At 36.3% G+C, this 19,959-nt stretch overlaps 1 protein-coding gene across 12 annotated transcripts in view; it reads right to left on the reverse strand.

Moving 5' to 3' along the window:
* The window catches only part of LOC138701991 (nose resistant to fluoxetine protein 6-like), a 1,327,025-nt gene that overhangs the window by 201,403 nt on the left and 1,105,663 nt on the right, over window positions 1-19,959 (reverse strand). For all 12 annotated transcript variants that reach the window (XM_069829508.1, XM_069829491.1, XM_069829501.1 and 9 more), the window contains one exon: window positions 4,177-4,243. In XM_069829508.1, the coding sequence (XP_069685609.1) occupies window positions 4,177-4,243 (67 nt within the window). The remainder of the gene's footprint in view (window positions 1-4,176; window positions 4,244-19,959) is intronic.

Consider the following 19,959-nt stretch of genomic DNA (forward strand, 5'->3'; position numbering starts at 1 on the left):
GGGAAAACCCCGGAAAAAACCTCAACCAGGTAACTTGCCCCGACCGGGAATCGAACCCGAGCCACCTGGTTTCGCGGCCAGACGCGCTAACCGTTACACCATATGTGTGGACTGTATGTATGTATGTATGTATGTATGTATGTATGTATGTATGTATGTATGTATGTATGTATGTATGTATGAATTGAGCGCGGCAACTCTTCTAATGTTATTGATCCCAATAACGAACGAAAAACATGAATTCTCTCGACTTCTTTCATTCTATTGTAATGATAATTTGTTGTCTTTGTAAGGCAAAGGAGGGGGAAAACTTCGTAGATAATTTTATTACTAAATATATAATTAAAAATAATAATGTTTTTATTTAACGCGAAAAATTTGATGTTTACATTTTTATAGTGCAATATTTAAGAATTGTATTATTAATTATTATTGGAAAAAGAACTAAGGAAGAGACTAGCGAACTCCTTTGTACGGGGCAGAAACATGGACATCAAGACGCAGTGAAGAGAAGCGACTAGAAGCATTTGAAATGTGGATATGGAGAAGAATGGAACGTGTGAATTGGACAGATAGAATAAGAAATGAAGCTGTCTAGGAAAGAGTGGGTGAAGAAAGAATGATACTGAAACTGATCAGAAAGAGGAAAAGGAATTGGTTGGACCACTGGCTGAGAAGAAACTGCCTACTAAGGGATGCACTGGAAGGAATGGTAAACGGGAGAAGAGTTCGGGGTAGAAGAAGATATCAGATCATAGTCGACATTAAGATACGGATCATATGGGGAAACGAAGAGGAAGGCAGAAAATAGGAAAGATTGGAGAAAGCTGGGTTTGCAGTAAAACACCGCCCTTGGGCAGAACCTAAATGACCGTAGTGCCACAGTGGTAATTGTTTGGAGTTCTAGAAATTATGTTTACTTAATATTTCGTGTCACTTTTTCACCACATAGGCTATTTCTATTTTGATCGTTCTTTGGTTGGTATCCAGTAGTTTTGAGTAAAATTATCCTTATTCTCGATTTTAGAAGGATCTGTATTTTGTCTAACTGGTTTTAAGTACTGGTATGGTAGTGGCAGTCACAAAAGAAAGTCTCACACAAAAGTGGGTCGCGCCTTCAAAAAGTTTGGGAACCACTGGACTAGAGTTTCGTCACAAATTGTATGCACAAGGCGTTGGCTGTCCATTATTATCTTAAGTAAATCCATATGACAAATAAGTACTTACACAAGTCATATTCTATAAAATACTGTTCTACTTTGTTATTATTTGAACTTCAGAGTCCGACAAAAATTTGAACATTCAAACTAAAACCCGCATTTGAAGCTGGTACTTCATTTTTATTTTTCCAGTTTGCGTTTTATCACAAATTTATTAATGACAATGAAAAGAAGCACAAAACACTTTGATGACATAAATCTTCAAGGATAACTACAGATTACAGTAGGCGGGTAAAATCGTAATGAAGTTGCTTCGGTACTTCTTGTAACAATATATACATTATCTACTACAACTCTGATGTCTAATTACACATAGCCTAAGTGTGTTTGGCGACCAGATAGAGGGATACGTCCGCAAAGTGAAGATACATTTCATGGTGAATTTGTGATATTCATAAAATTATTTTATTATGTATGGAACAAAGAAAAAAATGTGAACTGCCATTATACAAGGAGAGCACTCAATTGAGTGACTAGGTGGCCGAGATTCCACAGTAATATGCACTGTTGCTCGAAGAATCTACGTAAAAATTGTTGTTTTGGTTCTACAGAATATATCTGTTATGGTGACAATTAATATTAGAGGAGCAGTTGACTTAATATAAAATGTCAACATGCATACCCAACTTGGAGTCAAGCCACAAAGGGAAAACACTGGAGGAGAGGGGTTCGATCCGGTTCTGTGGATGGAGTGAACTTCGGCGTAGCTCAATGGTGAGACCGCTTGGTACGTAGAACCAACCGGGTTCGATCCCCGGCTCCGGAGCGAATTTTTCTCCTCTAATATTAATTGTCACCATAACAGATGTATTCTGTAGGACCAAAAAAATAATAATCTTTACGTAAACAACATATGCCTGTGTCGTGAAGGTATATAGTATGTGTGTATTATCTGTAAGTAAGCATACAGTATGTTTAGACAAAGTCCTTCAGCATGTACACCGTAAAAACACGCACATTAGGCATACAAACCCGAGTTGTAAATGAGAAGAATCAGTAACCCTACGGGTGATTTTTTAAACACCAAAGATAGGCAGAGATGACTCAAACAGGTTCCTAACGGTCGCCAGATAAAACAGACAAAGCCTTCTTCGTAACAACAGAACACACCAAAAGTTAAATAAGTGACTATTCTATATACTATGTATTTTCCGTGTTTTTCTTACTATTTGTTCATCTTAAAATGTCGTGGCACACAAATTAAGAGTCTAATAGATTAGATCAAAATATAGGGTGTAACCATGACTTTGATACAAACTTTTTGAGTTGTAGAGGTGATCAATATGAACAATTTTCATATAGCCTATGAACCTATGTGCGGAAACGTTTTATACTTAAAAGATTTGATGTGTGTACTGAGGTTACTTTCTGTAACACATTGTAAACCACATCAAAGCGTAAAGTATTCCATGAATTAATTACGCACGTTATTTGGTTTTTAACATTCTTTATTACTTTATAATCACTTTAACACTAAATTTAATAACCATGAAACTTATTTAACATTTCTAGTATCTGTAGATTTCTTTGCTTTTTACGTTATTACAAAATAGTAAAGAATGTACAGTAGTGGCAAAAAAAACCGGACCGATCCTTGTAGCTGATTTCAGAGCCTTGTTCACTCCAGAGCACTATAGACTGGTAACTAACACTTTCGTGGTTCGAATCCTGCCTGGGAAGGAAAATTTTTTGCTCTTTATTCAAATTTATTCCCAATACTTTTCGATTGCTGGTAAAATTCATGTTCTGGGAATAATAAGTTAATTAAGTAGTGAAATATCGCTGCAATCGATAAGAAAAAAAAATGTTATGTTTTATTTAACGACGCTCGCAACTGCAGAGGTTATATCAGCGTCGCCGGATGTGCCGGAATTTTGTCCCGCAGGAGTTCTTTTACATGCCAATAAATCTACTGACATGAGCCTGTCGCATTTAAGCACACTTAAATGCCATCGACCTGGCCCGGGATCGAACCCGCAACCTTGGGCATAGAAAGCCAGCGCTATACCAACTTGCCAACCAGGTCGACGCAATCGATAAGTATTGGAAATAAATTTGAATAAGAAACAAAAAAAAAAGTTTCCTTTCCAGGCAGGATTCGAACCACAAAAGTCTTAGTTACCAGTCTATCGTGCTCTGGAGTGAAGAAGGCTCTGAAATCAGCTACAAGGGTCGGTCCGGTTTTTTTTGCCACTACTGTACATTCCTATAAAACAAAATTATTTCCATTAAAGATTCCTTTATATTTGATGTAAACTCAAAATAACATTATTACGAATACACATTCTATAACTTAATCTCCATTTAAGTTATCTTTGAAGAAATTAATTTAGAAAAGAAATTAAGTTTATAGTAACGTTAAGTAATGTGTTAAGTGTTACGAATGTACAGTAATTTGATCGAAACTATCTGATGAGACGTTTTTGTTTACATTTTCCTTTCGGAAGTCTTGCGGAGTGGATGAATGCAGTTACACTCACCCCACTGCGGAGCAATGACCCCAAGGAGCATTGCAGCACGTTACATTTCATAATCTCAAAACTATTGGAATTATCAAAAAACTTATTTGACAAAATTTGTTCGCATTGACTTCATCTATTCGCTCTTAGCTGTAATTCAGCACGTCAGCTTTCGACAATAAAATTTTGCAACTTGTAGGGCATACATTATATTACAAATTTGTCACATCACTTTTAAACCAGCGCCCTAGTAAGCGAAGTCAATTTCCAGGCGCACATGCGTGACCTTGTAATTTTGAGATGTAAAAGACGTGCTACTTTACCAAATTCTAAACGAGGCTTTCACAAACTTAAGTGGGAAATCGGTATGGGATAACAATAGAAGATGCTTCTTGCAGGGAAATCGAAAGTTAGTTAATTGGATTTGTTGCAGTATGCACTGTTAGAGTTCCATGACTACATACGGAATTAATTTATTTATGTATTTGTTTACTTACATAACAGCAACGTTACATATCTTCCGGATTATAGTTCTAGCTTCAAAACAGACGAGCCATTTTTTTCCTGAAACAGAAAAACAATAATGTAAATGAAATCACACCTATGTAATTTATTTACTTAATTCAATTTTTAATGCCTAGATTGTACATCACTGCTTAGATGTGATGAGAATGGAGCAATATTGAAATCATTGACTGATCTAGAAAAATTTCCGTGGAGGGGCACAATAAGGCGATAAAATAAGCTAATTCATAAATACACATTCTTCTCATGAACATACGAATACACATAAAAGACAAATACAGAGCGATTCACGAGGATTTACCGTCCCTTACGGAGCTTATTTCTGAAGACATTTTGAGCAAAAAATGTCATATAAACATAGTTACTATTCTCAATATTTTCACAGTTACACTAATTTAAAGTTGTTTGTAAAATACGTTTTTTTCTTTAGTATGAAGGTAAAAGAATAATACAAATAGAGAATGAACCATTCAGAAGTATCATTTCTTTAATTAGCAAGTATTATGAAGCTAAAAATGTGCTGCGAACTTCTTAGTTGCTTCGTACAGACATCTCTTTCTATTTTTAACTAGAAAATTACATTATTCTTACGCACTTATCACAACAATTATCACACCACTTCCACCGACTTAATTATTTGCAGTTCAATTTTGCATCCTAATTTAGTCTTGGAGAGTTTACAATGCATTTTAAAAAATGTCGCCGTCCGCTTGAGTACACTTGGCCGCACGCTTGTGAACGGCACTCGTCGCTCTACGTAACTGCATACGGCTGTCTTTGATTTCCGTAGCGCTCGCGCTGGCTGCTGACCAAGATCACGCGTTCACAGCAATGCGTTCCAATAACGAAACGTGACTCTGTAAATATTGAGAATAGGACCATGTTTATATGACACTTTTTGCTCAGAATGTCTTCAGAAATAAACTCCGTAAAGGACGGCAAATCCTCGTGAATCACCCTGTATATATTTTTTTATGGAGGAGAGGCCGAAGACTTGCACCTCAGCCTAAGGCTTAGCCTATTCGTGTTCTGTGAAAGATATTTGTCGCTGAAAGGCCCCTTTCTTGTACGAATACAGCACGCTTCGCCGCGAACTTAATCCAGACTGTGGTAATGATCACTAGGAATTTGAATAAATAACGGCGAAATGAGTCAGTCCGAGGTCCAACGTCGAAAATTATCCAGCAATTCTGCTTCAATTAATTGAAGAAAACCTCAGAAAACAACCCAATCAGGTAACTTGTCCCAACCGAGATTTGAACCCGGATCCGCTCGTTTCACAATCAGAAATGTTAACCGTTACTCCACAGCGGTGGACAGTACATACCTATACATACACAATTAAAAAATAAACATATCCTCTGAAACCTATAGATTGCTTAGTTAAGTGCAGCTAAACGTCAGTAATATCAAATAAATATTGTTGATTCTTTTAAACAAGATCCTAATATTCTTGTGTGAACTAAAGAGCTGTACCATCACTGATTCTGTAGAATACTCCATGTTTGTCCACTTCACCATTTATTACTTGTATGGTACTGGTTGTAGGTTGAATGTGCGACTGCAATAATAGCATATGGACTAACACTTGTACTATTACTCATAGTATTAGCAGGTTCTTCATAATTGGAAAGATCGTAGAATGTTGGGTTTGCAGTGAAATACCTGCCCTTGCGCAGAAAACTATGAATGAATTTCACTTTGTTCTATGCTTTTAAAAAAGGTACGGATATCTCGCGAACTCACTGTCACATTAGGTCAGTGGTGGGCAAAATGAACGCAACCCACAAGACAGGATTTAAATGGCAACTACATACTGTGGAAGGGGTTGCACTCTACAGTGCAATGACGGATTTACAGACAGTTGCGCCACTACACTCCTACCTACCATATGTAATTAGAATGGTCCATTCACGTGATATTTAATTAATCATTTTTCAAAGCAGTTTCTTCGAAATTGGGATTTATATCTGTGCATGCTATTTTCAGTTGCGCAAGGAGATGAGCATCTCTTAAGCGGGATCTGTGGCTGGACTTTTTAAATTTCATTTTAGAAAACAGCTGTTCGCATTAATAGGTTGATGAATACATACCTTCATTTCCCATAACTTAACTATGGTCCTGGAACACAACTATGGTCCACGATACAACCATTCAAAGATCATTGTAGAAGTACGGTAACATAGACGTTCGTAGATAGCTGCAGTGACTTGAATTCAAACTACAGTACAGCAAGAATATAGATAAACGAGGTACTACGTTATGGAGTACAAAATTTGAATAGTTGTATCGTGGACAATAGTTATGTTCCAGGACCATATTTATGGGAAATGACAGTACTCATTATTTTTTATGTAAACTGTCTAAGCAGTGGATATGTAGTACTGGACATCTTTTATAAACTTTAGCCCCCAGTAGACCTTCACATTCTGCTTTCAAGAAGCCATCATTCTGCAAATCCAGTACCTCTAACTGCAATTCTGGGATAACATTTTCAATTTAAACATGAAAAGGAGTGGCAAAAATATTGAAATCTTTCTCCATCCTTTGAAAATCACTGAATCTGTGTTCTTTGAACTCGTATAACAGGTGATCTATTTTAAGAATGTACTTATTTTAGTTCGAGTCCTGAATATTCATAACTAACCCTAAGCATGAGAAATGAAAGAACCGCCTTTCTTGTAAGTGTAATATCCTCTCGATTCATATGATTCTGCGAAAGACATTGCATCACTAATTAAGCTCCGAAGTACAGCAGTCCACTATAATCCGCCACGTACACGCGCAGTATTTTCATGGAGTGGGGGAAGGGGAAGGTAGGGGGTAAGTTTGATGCTTCGCTGAGGTCTGACGTCACTGCGGCAATGCCGCAGGAATGCCCACCATTGCATTAGGTTGACCTTACGTACCGTTTTGAACGGGACAGTGCCGTTATTTTACTATGTCTCGGCCGTCCCGTCGTTTTAGTAAAAAATATCACTTTTGTCCCTTTTTTTTATTAAAATATGCTTAAATATTGGCTTATCATAACCTAAAATTATTAGACTGCCTTATCTGATGAATTGGTGTATATTTTTTTAAAGAATGAAAAATATCTAGATTTTCACCATTTTTGTAATATAGGAGAGAGTATTCTCCGTCTACCAGGAAGTACAGCTTCGGTTTAAATACTATTTTATATTATGAGTATTATAATATGGTCGAAGGAGAAATTCCCATTAAGCTCTGAAGTAATGAGAGCTATGCTAACTGTAAAACGAAATTGTGACATCGAGGCCAAAATGTGTTAAGTAAAGTAAGATCATCTAGCAAATATTCATGGTATGATCGTGGTGAAACGCTTCCCCCACTCCCTACATCAAACTGAAGTTTTTTGTGTGTGTTTTGTCAAGATTAACTATTATAAGTTCAAATTAAAATAATTAATCCTCTGAGGGGAAAAAAACCTTTGAGGAGACCGAGACGTAGATGGGAGGATAATAGACCTATTAAAATGAATTTGAGGAAGATGGGATATGGTGGTAGGAACTGGATTAATCTTGCTCAGGATAGGGGCCGATGGCAGGCTTATGGGAGGGTGACAATGAACCTCCGGGTTCCTTAAAGACCATTTGTGTCGGCCTGGGTAGCGTTGTCGGTATAGCGCTGGCCTTCTGTGCTCGGGGTTGTGGGTTCGATCCTGGCTCAAGCCAATAGCACTTAAGTATGCTTAAATGTGACAGGCTTATGTCAATAGATTTACTGGCATGTAAAAGAACTCCTGCGGGACAAAATTCCGGCACAACGGCGACGCTAATATAACCTCGGTAGTTGCGAGCGTCGTTAAATAAACACAATTTAAAATTTTAAATAAAAAGCCATTTGTAAGTAATTAACAATGACTTTATTTATAAAGTATGGATGAAATGGAATTTTATTAACATTTCTGTATAATCCAATTGAATTATTTGATCCAATTTGATGTAGAAACATGTTATCAACAGTAATCTCACTGGAGGTTTTGATTTATCTAGAGATTTAATTGACAATTACACGATTAAAAGAAAGTATATAAAGATCAGAAGAAATAAAGTACTCTAATACAATAAAATGTTAATTAAATCACTAAAATTGTTTCACTAATGTTAGCTTCACCAAAACGTTTGAACGGATCCGCCATTTTCAGTTCATTATCTATGCGATAAACAAACGACGATCGCAAAACACGTTTTATAGTACCGTGAAGAATTTGCAGTTTCAGTTGGCAAACAAAGAAACAAATGGTAGGGAGGTGATAAAAACAGAAGAAAGTATGTAAAGATTAGAATAAATAAAGTACTATAATACAATTAAATAAGTATTAATTGACTTATTAAAATTCTATTTCACTATTGTTAGCTTCACCAGAACGTTTGAACGGAGCCACCATTTTCAGTTGGCTATCTATGCGAGAAACAAATGATGATCGCAAAGCATGTTTTATAGTACCGTAAAGAATTTGCATTTTGAAATACTGGCAAAGGAACCAATGCTAGGGAAGTGATAGAAACAAACAAATGCTAGGGAAATGTTAAATACAAACAAATGCTAGGGAAGTGATAAAATTGTAGCGATAAACAGCCATGATTGGTTGAAGCACGTCTTTTCGCACCGTTTTATTGGTCAAAAGTAGTATGACGTAGTAAGAGAGTAACAGTCAGACAAAAAACCTTTAATGAACTTTTTTTTAAGAATATAAATCGTCGCTTTTCCGTCCCGTTTTTGTCTCAAACAATTATGTCAGCCTACGTCACATGCAATGAACTGAATGATCTTTCACCAGAAAATATTCCAGGCTTGTCCTTATTCTCTCTCTTACCCATATAATAAAAAGAAAATCGCAAAATTAATAATTATACGTAGAAATATAACGTTTCCGTAAACAATGATTTGCATATTAATTTGCAGTTATGCTTTCTTCATATCTAATGCTAGAGACAGGCAGTAGCATACATACTCTTGGTTTCACAAGTAAAGAACCTTCGTTGCAGGGTTGGGTTCAGGAAGCCATAAATCTGACTGACACGCTCCCCCAATTAGTGAAACTGTGGACAAAGATACCGCCAGGAGACTGCCGAGAATGCTGTGTTGTGAATTTTCCATTTTTGAAAGAATCCAACCAGTTGCAAAAGAAAATACATTTAAAGAGTCCAGCCAAGAGCAAACGTGGCAACAGCTTCCCCTAACTGGCCTGTCAATCACTGTCATCTGTGCAGGAGTGGTGTGAGGCCAGGGTTCTTTACTTGTGGAGCCAAGAGTATCTGTGATCTGGTGGGAGCATTGTTCCCCTGTGCTCCCTCGTATCTCTGCCTATGATTAAAATCACAACAGGAGAAATTTTGTTTGGCCTGTTGATCCGGAGCTGCGCTCGGGCTTGGGTTGGATCCCCGGTGTGGTTGATTGATTGGTTTCTTCCGAGGTTTTCCCCAGCCGTGGGACATGCCGGATGGTCTGTGGCGAGTCCTCGGCCACACTTCACTTCACCCCCGTTTGGCCTGGTTTGGTTTTTTCCGAGCTTTTCCCCAACCATAAAGCAAATGCCAGGTAATATGTTGGCGAATCCTCGGACTCACTACATCTCGCCAAAAATATTGTAAAAAATTGAAATTGATATTGTAAAAAAATTGTAAAAACTGTAATTGTAATCTTGTAAAATTTGACTTGTTCCATATCTTAAAGCTTCGTTGCTAATGGAATATAATAAGATCTATGGAATATAATAAATGAAATAAAAAAATGAAATATTCTAGAACTGTTCTACTAGGCCTACTCGTAGAATCCGTCATGAATAGATCGTTAGTTCCTTTTGTAAGAAATTATAAGCTAGCTGAGCTATGTTTGTTCATAATCTTCATTAAATAAAGAAAACAAACGAACAATAACCTCGACTCCCCTTATACGCCGCCACCACAAAAAATTGTCCGAGACAGGGCGGTCCACTAGTTGGGCAACGCATTCCAGCACGGGCATTGCCATGACGTAACAGAGAGCGAGAATGCCTCGTGTGTGGGGAGGTGCTACCTGTTTCATGCAACTGAATCACGAAGGTTAACGATTCAGACAAGTCTGGTTTGTGATAGATTATTCTCGTGTATAGAGAGAGAGAGAGAGAGAGAGAGAGAGAGAGAGAGAGAGAGAGAGAGGAACTGGGTCACCGACATTAGGGCAGCATGGCCAAAGAGAAGAGCTGTGTAGTCGGTACCTTTTATCTACACCGACTTCATTCTACTTCCAGTCAAATTTCGCAATACCGATAAACGGACATTTTTTTTTTATTACGAGATGCACCAACACAAGGAATGTACAGCAAGCCAAACGTGTTTGAGTGTATTTTTCCATTATTCATTGGCGCGCTTTGCTGCACCGTGAGATAATAGCATTAACTAGTTCTTCAATACATTCTAGACAATTCCGTTTTGATGTTTCTAAGAACTAAGACCAAACCACCACAAAGACCCGAGGGCACGTTCCTACCTTTAGTAATGCCTTGATGACTAGTATGAATATTATTAATTATAACATTTATTTATTATTAACGGATGATTCTGTTGGCTTAAAAATTGATAATAGGCTACATCATATAGATATAATATTTTTGTAGCGTGACTGGTACCACAATATATTATCCTTTCAATAATAAATATATTGTTGATTATAACAAATATAAATGGCACTCGGGAGGAAATTAAACGCAGAATAAATATGGGTCCACACCTGTGGAATAACGGTCAGCGCGTCTGGCCGCGAAACCAGGTGGCCCGGGTTCGAATCCCGGTCGGGGCAAGTTACCTGGTTGAGGTTTTTCCTGGGGTTTTCCCTCAACCCAATACGAGCAAATGCTGGGTAACTTTCGGTGCTGGACCCCGGACTTATTTCACCGGCATTATCACCTTCATTTCATTCAGACGCTAAAAAAAACTAGATGTTGATACAGCGTCGTAAAATAACCTAATAAAAAATAATAAATATGAGAAATGCTTGTTATTATTCGATTGAGAAGCTTTTGTCATCTAGTCTGCTGTCAAAAAATCTTAAAATTAGAATTTATAAAACAGTTATATTACCGGTTGTTCTGTATGGTTGTGAAACTTGGACTGTCACTTTGAGAGAGGAACAGAGATTAAGGGTGTTTGAGAATAAGGTTCTTAGGAAAATATTTGGGGCTAAGAGGGATAAAGTTACAGGAGAATGGAGAAAGTTACACAACGCAGAACTGCACGCATTGTATTCTTCACCTGACATAATAGGAATATTAAATCGAGACGTTTGAGATGGGCAGGGCATGTAGCAGGTATGGGTGAATCCAGAAATGCATATAGAGTGTTAGTTGAGAGGCCGGAGGGAATAAGACCTTTGGGGAGGCCGAGACGTAGATGGGAGGATAATATTAAAATGAATTTGAGGGAGGTGGGATATGATGGTAGGGACTGGATTAATCTTGCTCAGGATAGAGACCGATGGCGGGCTTATGTGAGGGCGGCAATGAACCTCCGGGTTCCTTAAAAATCATAAGTAAGTAAGTATTGTTGATTATATTGAAATAATGTCTGTATTGAAAGTAAGGTATCAAACAATCAGGAATAGCGTTTTTACTTGGCCAACTATAACAATAACAATGATTCCATTTTTGACATTACAAAATATTCTTCTTGTTCCGCTCTTATTTCTTTTATCATTTTACCATCAATCGGAATTTCTTGCACAATAGCTTGGACAGAAATTTCTGTATCAATTTCAATGGTAACATCATTTTTATGTTAAAAGGAACGCGACACAATGCAGACTCGTGCCCAGAAATGGCCGGAAAATGTAAACAAATCAGGATAATATTTGAGAGAGAACACGCCAGCGGTTATGCTCGTAAGTAAACACGGAAGACCCAGTGGCGGACTGTAGGAAAGGAGTTAGTCTTTGCGCATTACTTTTTCTGTAAGACTATACAATTTAAACCATAAAAATAATAAATTAATCAAATTCCAGTTTCATATATAGACACACTGCATTTATACGATTACTACTAATGATAATCATGTTGTTGTTGTTATAAATGTGTTAAGTAACAAAGGAAACTGAGTAAGTCTTGTTTGATTTATGTCAAGTTGATTTCAAAACTATTTCATAAAATGACTGCAATAATCTTTTGTCGTGTAATTCCAATCAAAAGGTACAAGTATGTGCAGCGTTGTGACAAATAATACCCAAATGTCCATTCTGTTCAGTAGAAAGCAACTCTGTCCAAATTTCTGTATTAAATTTCTACAATGACAAATTTGATTTGAATACTTAGTTTTACTACATTCTCAACAGATTAATAGTCATAATTAAGTAGTCAGTGTCTAGGCTGCCCTCAATTCAGTGTCATGTATTGTATTTATATTTTATTTAGAAATGATCTGTATAGCGCTAAATGCGCTGATCGATCAATAAATAAATTATTAAAAAAAAGTAGTCAGTACAAAATTGTAACATCGGGAAGGTAATAAAATGCATTTTTGTTCATACTCTAAAATTCCATTTGAAGGACAAAGTCTCTTTTGAATATTTGCTCTCCACATATAAATGCTTCAAATCACTTTTTACACCTAAGCCACATATTTCACTATAATTTGATGTTACATCCTTTTTCCGGGGAGGTCTTCAATTGATGATGACAATAATATATTATTTTGTTTTATGGAGGAATTACTTGTCAATAAGTTTATTACGCACAATATATTTAACTTTATTTCAATCGGTAATTATGTATGCATTTATAGGCTGGGATAGCTCATTTAAATCCAATTTTAATGCACTTTATTTATTACAGAAGAAAATAATTAAAATATGTCTTCATAAACCTACTGATTTTCCATCTCAAACATTGTTTTTAGACTTTAATGTACTTATAAACGTAATCAATAAACTATTCAAAACAATATTATAGTACAAAGCAAAGTTACTTAGGTATATGTTTTAACTGTAACTAATATTACATAATAACACTCTTACCGCATTATGCTTTTAGGTGATATTGGTGCGCAACCTCCTATCATCAGAATATTAAATTATTTTCTCGAATTATATTGAAGCTATAGAGCTGATGTTTTACCAATACATGGGCACATATCTTTTGTTTATGATGTGACAGTATTTGCTTAGTTAATTCATTTCCTTACAAACATTTCCCATGCGAATATTTTCAAAATGTTCAATATACTATCTTCAGTAATACGTATTTACGATATATCAGATTTACGAAAACATTGTTTCAGTACTTGTAAGGCTACTAAATAAACATATCTGAAAATTTCACTCTTCTGTAAAAAAAGTTGAGAAAATATTCCTTTTGAACAAAAAGCAAACTTGTGAAAAATGAGGTTAAAATTAAAACTAACATTCTTATAATGCTCTTATACTTCTCAGACAAACATAAACATTAACATGGATACAGTTTTAATAAGTTCTCTTCACTTTATCTATTGAATCAGTGCTGGCGATCCCTGTATATAGCTCGACCAAGCGGCATATACTACCTCTCTCGTCATTCTCTTTTTTTTCGCTGTAAAGCGCTCAGGCTCTCCTGAGCTCTAAAGCGCGCGCTTGCGCCTATGGGCATCAGTTGACATGACTGATATAGGGCAAAAGGGCCGATTCTTGAATGATAATATAGATGATAGTACGGGTTACAACATCGAAAACCGAGATGGCAGTATTAAGGCGTTTGTTCAGCTCTCTAAATCTGTTAAAATTATCGATAACAGTGGTAGATTCTAGGAGCCTTTTACTAGATTCTGAAGCTTGTGGACGCGATAATTTTAAGTGGGACAATGGTCCGAACGGCGACACGAAATGGAATTAAACACTGAGACACGTCTGAATGCATTAAAACCTCTTCTCCAAATAGCGTCTCTTGGTAATTAGGCCTCATTGTTTGCAAGACGTCCGGAGGCGTCTGCAGAGCGAGTTGATGAAGTCCTAACGGGACAGCGCTCGATCATACAGCTTCCTTACAATTCCCCAAGATCGATTCCGGAATTCCTCGAGGTCCCCCATTCTATATGGAGATGCATTCAACAAGACGGACCACAATAAGACATAGATGTGCTGTAAGAAATTTTAAACCCGAACGGCGAATTTCAGACGCCGCGAGACAAGATTATATGACGCCTCCACAAAAGGAAGGGATTATGACGAGAAGGGTGAAGGAGCGGCTGAGGGAAGAAGATAGAAGCAATACGAGAAGAATAACTGAAAGAGGAGGAGAATGGAAAGAAAGAGAAAGAAGGATAGACGAGAGAAAATAAAACTGAAAAATAGGAGCAGCAGAATACAAACAAGAGAACGAAGAGTGGAAAGAGAATGATAAAGAAGAGCAGAATAAGGAAAAGAAGGAAGAAGGGATGAATTAAAAGAAAGAAGAGGATGAGAAAAAGAGGTAAATAAGTGAAAAGGAAAGAAAGACAAAACAGACGTTACCAGACGAGAAAAATAATGATAAAGACTGAAAGAATGAAGAGGTAGAGTTGAAGGATTCAGAAGTACAAACAAAGACTATGATGAGGAAGAGAATTTTAGATGCTGAGGAGGAAAGATTAAAATTAATTTGGAATAATTTATAAAAAGTCATCGTGTGAAAGCATTTTAATTGCTGAGTATAACATCAGTATAGTATTTGCCAGCTTACTGTTTACTGATGTAATGTTTGCTATTGTATTCATTAGCTCATGAGTGTCCAAACGCCTATAGAACCAGGACATACTGCACGTCAAGCATGCTCTGCTAAGGTCAATAACTTTCCATATAAAATAGGAAAAACGACCTTAAAGAATATGCGCTGCGGGTTGCTTACGCCAGGGGTTATCTCGTAGGAGTTATAATTGGACATCTATGCATTAGCTTAATGTAGGTGCGAGTTACAAGGCGGTACTACTGTATCTTATTGACATGCTATAAATTTTTGTAATTAATACCATTTTTATAGCCTCCTCTTGAACATTTTACATCAGATACAGCTGAAATACATGTGCACAATTGTTTTCAAATTTTTATGTTGGAAAATTTTTCCCAAAAATTTGTTTATAATTTCTTATTTAAAAATAAGTCTTACTTCTGTTTCTAACAAACATTTATCTGGGCCTCACATAAAGAATAAACTTCATAAATATTTAAAATGAAGCCAAGACTTCGTATAATGAAATGGTGCACTTGATTGTTCCTTGTCAATATACTTCATCACAAAAAAATAGTTTTAACATTTATTTTTTTTTTTTCAAATTCACTGCCCAATATAAATATATCACAGCTTTATTAATAATAGTAGCCTATTTCATGCACAGATCTGTTGTGAGTAAGTATGTGTACTACATTTCGTTACACTAGATGTAGCCATATTCAGAAGGTACTTTATTCCTATCAGGTTAAAAAAAATTAAGAAACCTGCGGTCTGCGGTAAAAATCACTTTAAAGTTTACAATACACATTCTGCTTCCCTCTTATGCCCAAGGCTGGAATAAACTATTGATAGTTCCGACTCCAAAAATCGGCTATCATGTTTTTAGACGTACCTCACTTAGGTTTACAGTTCAGGATATTATATTAGGTAGTGTAATTTACGAGTGTCATTCCAAAATACGTTCAGTTGATTTTTATGAAATGACTGGGCTAGTTATTTTATGCACTGATCTACGAACTGAGTGAGATTTCAAGCACATTAACACAACCTTTAAGCATTGGTTTGGAAGAAAACATGCTTTAAATATGACAGAGGACACGAAGTTAATAATGTATATGTATAAATCATAAAAATGATCAAATGGACTGAACGAGTTTTGAGATCACTGTCATCAATTGTGTCTATTCGTAATATGGGGTCTTAAATATATTCCACATTTTGAGAGGAGGTAGTATGCATCAATTATGCATCAAAACAATAAAAACAGTCTAACAAATATGAGTCCTAAAACTCATACCTTAAGAGCTATGAACACTTGTTCATCATCGCTATTGGAGGTGTTCAATGTGATGTCCGTTCATAGTAGTAACACAGTCTACTATATACTGTACAGTCACGAAGCTCAATACGTAGTAAATATGCATCCATAGATAGTTGCTAACCACTAGGATCGCTAATATCGCCTCATTACACTAGGATCGCTAATATCGCCTCATTACAGACAATGCGAAATAGTACCGGCACAGTCTATTGTTCCTAGTACCCTCACAACTCAAGCTTCGTGACTGTATATACTAGACTGTGGTAGTAATGCATCCTTCTGCCCTACGTCTTATGGAAACATTCTTGGTTGGTCTCGGATGTGCTGGCAGGCATTGATGACGCGCTCCTGTAATGCTTGTACATCATTGATGGGGGCTGCATACACCAAAGCCTTCAAGTGTCCCCACAACCAAAAATTCCAAGGGATTAAGGTCAGGGGAACGAGCAAGCCAACGTACTGGATCTCCCCGACCAATCCATCGCCCATTGAATGTCTGTGTTAGGTGTTCTCGGGCATTTCGGTGAAAATGGGCCGGTGCTTCATCATGCATGAACAACATCTTTAGCCTTTGAAGGTATGGCACTTCCTCCAGCAAGACTGGCAATTCGTTTGCTTTTAAAAAAACAATTTCGTCGTGTAACTGGTAGTTACGTCACAAATTAAAGCCAATAATGTTTCATTCACAATTTTACACAAACATGTAGCAGCGCAGAATGGACATATTCGGTCCAAGGATATTAAAAAGCATTAATTTCCATTCAAAACTAGAGAGCGATATTTTCCTGCAGCATAATACATTTCTTTTGCACCACTGTACCATGTAGGTGTCGCTGCTCAAGTGATCCAAGGAAGTGTTTTCACTCATCCAAGCTAAGAATGTCTCATCACCGAATGATGAACAGTTTTTCACATCTATCTTGGGAAGAATTCTTTTCAGCCCGGTGACCAACTTTCTCTGCGGTTCTTCCTGATACATAATTCACAATTATTTCCATGGTAACCATAAATATCAAACTGTAGAATAAATTATTTTAAAAACAAAAATTATTTCATAAAAATGATACTTTGCTGTCAACATCTGAAGTCGCTTCTTCCATATTATTTAACCACGAAAAACTGATACTCGTTCAAAGTCGTACTTCATAAAATGACTTTGCAAGATTTAAGTGATATCAACAATAACAACAGCATAAAAAACACATTCCTAATTATCAACATTACACAGCGTATCAAAATGACAGTAAAACTTTCATAGGCCTATTATTATTATTATTATTATTATTATTATTATTATTATTATTATTATTAATGAGAAATTAACACTGTACGCATCATTTGATAGTCAAACATTAAAAGTTTTAAGTTCTAGGTTTCAGAAATCGTATTATTTCTGTAGCCATGGGAAACAATGTTTAAAAAATGTCAACTCCACAACATAAACATTGCTTTCTGCAGCTTGTAAAACAAATTTAATACAGTATAAAGGTTGTTTTGTAGACACTTCCGAATTGAACATCTACCACGATGTTGGATTAGACATGATACCACTACTAATCTGGCATATCGCCCTTCCTCCCAGGTCACAAGAATTGACATGTGATTTCTTTCTCTGGGGATACGTAAAGAATGTAGTTTATGTTCTTTCTCTACTCCAAGGCCACGAAGTAGGACATCGGATTATGATCTAATAATACAATTTATTTTGTCAGGCAACATGAAATTTACTGCTTTCACTAAAGAGTTTACGATCCATGAGATCTAACCTAAAAATGTATTTACTTGTGTTTTCATCAGTTTGCTTTACTGTAAACCGAAATCATTGCTGCCAACATAACACTTAGGAAATAACTCCCAGTTGTAGTATTTGTCAGTACCCGAAATTCGAAACGAAGTTGGTAAAAGAAAATTCAACCTGAGAGCTAGAAAATCACTACAATCCATTAATATATTTAGTAATAGTGGAAAAATGGTTAGGTTTCACCTTTAGGGTATTAAGCAAGCTGATCCGGACTATATATGGTGGAGAGAGTGTGGCAAGAGTTTTGTATCATGTTGATGCACGCTGTGTAAGGACGGATTCTTACACAGTGTTTATAACGTGCGAATGAAAACGTTGAGAAAATCATTTACTGATCATACTCTTATATCAATATACCTATAAGCATATTTTTTTACTTGTTATAACTATATACCTATAAGTAGGCCTATATTTTTTACTTGCTTATTTCAAGATGCTGTATCAATTACGAGGTTATTTAGCGTCGATGAAATTCGTGATAGCGAAATGATATTTGGCAGGATGAGACCGAGGATTCGCGGTTGGGGAAAACCTCGGAAAAAAACCAATCACGTAATCAGCCCAAGCAGGAATCGAACCCGCGGCTGAGCGCAACTCTGGATCTGCAGACAAGCGCCTTAGCCGTCCGAGCTACGCCGGTGGCTAGCATAATATTTACTGATATTGTGTTTATATATAACATATAAATAATTTCTCATTAAAATTAAATATAATATAAAATGAATTAAATAATAACTTAAAAATAATAATATTGATGTAAGGGTATGTATGTATGTTTGCGTGTATTGATGTATGTATGTATGTATGCATGTTTGTATGTATGTAGGCCTACGTTATGTATAGTAAAATCGTTCAATCATTACCTTTGTGCCAGGCTTCGTATTGAATATATCTTTTCTGCACGCATCATTCATTACTTGTAGTGTCAAGGGGTGTTGACACATTTTCGTTGTATAGATTATTCTTAGTGACAATTATTTTATATCAACATCAATTCTACCACCAACACTCAAAGTGAATACATTTTAAGTTATAAGATGACTTTTAATTGAAATTGAATTTAAAATTGCGAACGTTTTTTGTCGTCATCAATCAACTCGAGGTACGACAATATTAGCCTATGTACAACAGTGGCAAAAAAAAACCGGACCAACCCTTGTAGCTGATATCAGAGCCTTGGTCACTCCAGAGCACGATAGACTGATAACTAAGACTTTCGTGGTTCGAATCCTGCCTGGGAAGGAAACATTTTTGTTCCTTATTCAAATTTATCCCCAATATTTTTCGATTGCAGCGACATTTTACTACTTAATTAACTTATTATTCCCAGAACATGAATTTTACCACCAAACGAAAAGTATCGGGAAAAAAAAAAAAAAAAAAAAAAAAAAAAAAAAAAAAAAAAAAAAAAAAATTCCTTCCCAGGCAGGATTCGAAACACGAAAGTCTTAGTTACCAGTCTATCGTGCTCTGGAGTGAACAAGGTTCTGAAATCAGCTACAAGGATCGGGCCGTTTTTTTTTTGCCACTCCTGTACTTTACGTGGAGTTGATATCGGTGCGTCAATTAAAAATGTCAATGCATCATTGGTATACAAATGTTACCGCACCTTGTGATTGGAGCGGCAACTAGAAAAGGTCTAGTCAATAAACATATTCTTATCTTATCTCTGCAAAGGAAAATGTCTTTGATATCGGCTGGGTATTAACTGAACGCTACGACTATAATTATGTATGTGTGCCGAGCTATATATCACGAACATTTAATTTCTTGGCTAAATTTGAATTTGAATATTCTCCAACACACCATCTTCCCTGGTGTTGTTACTATTGCTAAGGCGGTGATAATTATTACTAAGATCACGACAAAACTTGCTTAATTACTTAATGGCTTTTAAAGAACCCGGAGGTTCATTGCCGCCCTCACATAAGCCCGCCATTGGTCCCTATCCTGAGCAAGATTGA

The sequence above is a fragment of the Periplaneta americana genome, chromosome 1 (genome assembly GCF_040183065.1).
Source record: "Periplaneta americana isolate PAMFEO1 chromosome 1, P.americana_PAMFEO1_priV1, whole genome shotgun sequence".
NCBI lineage: Eukaryota > Metazoa > Arthropoda > Insecta > Blattodea > Blattidae > Periplaneta > Periplaneta americana.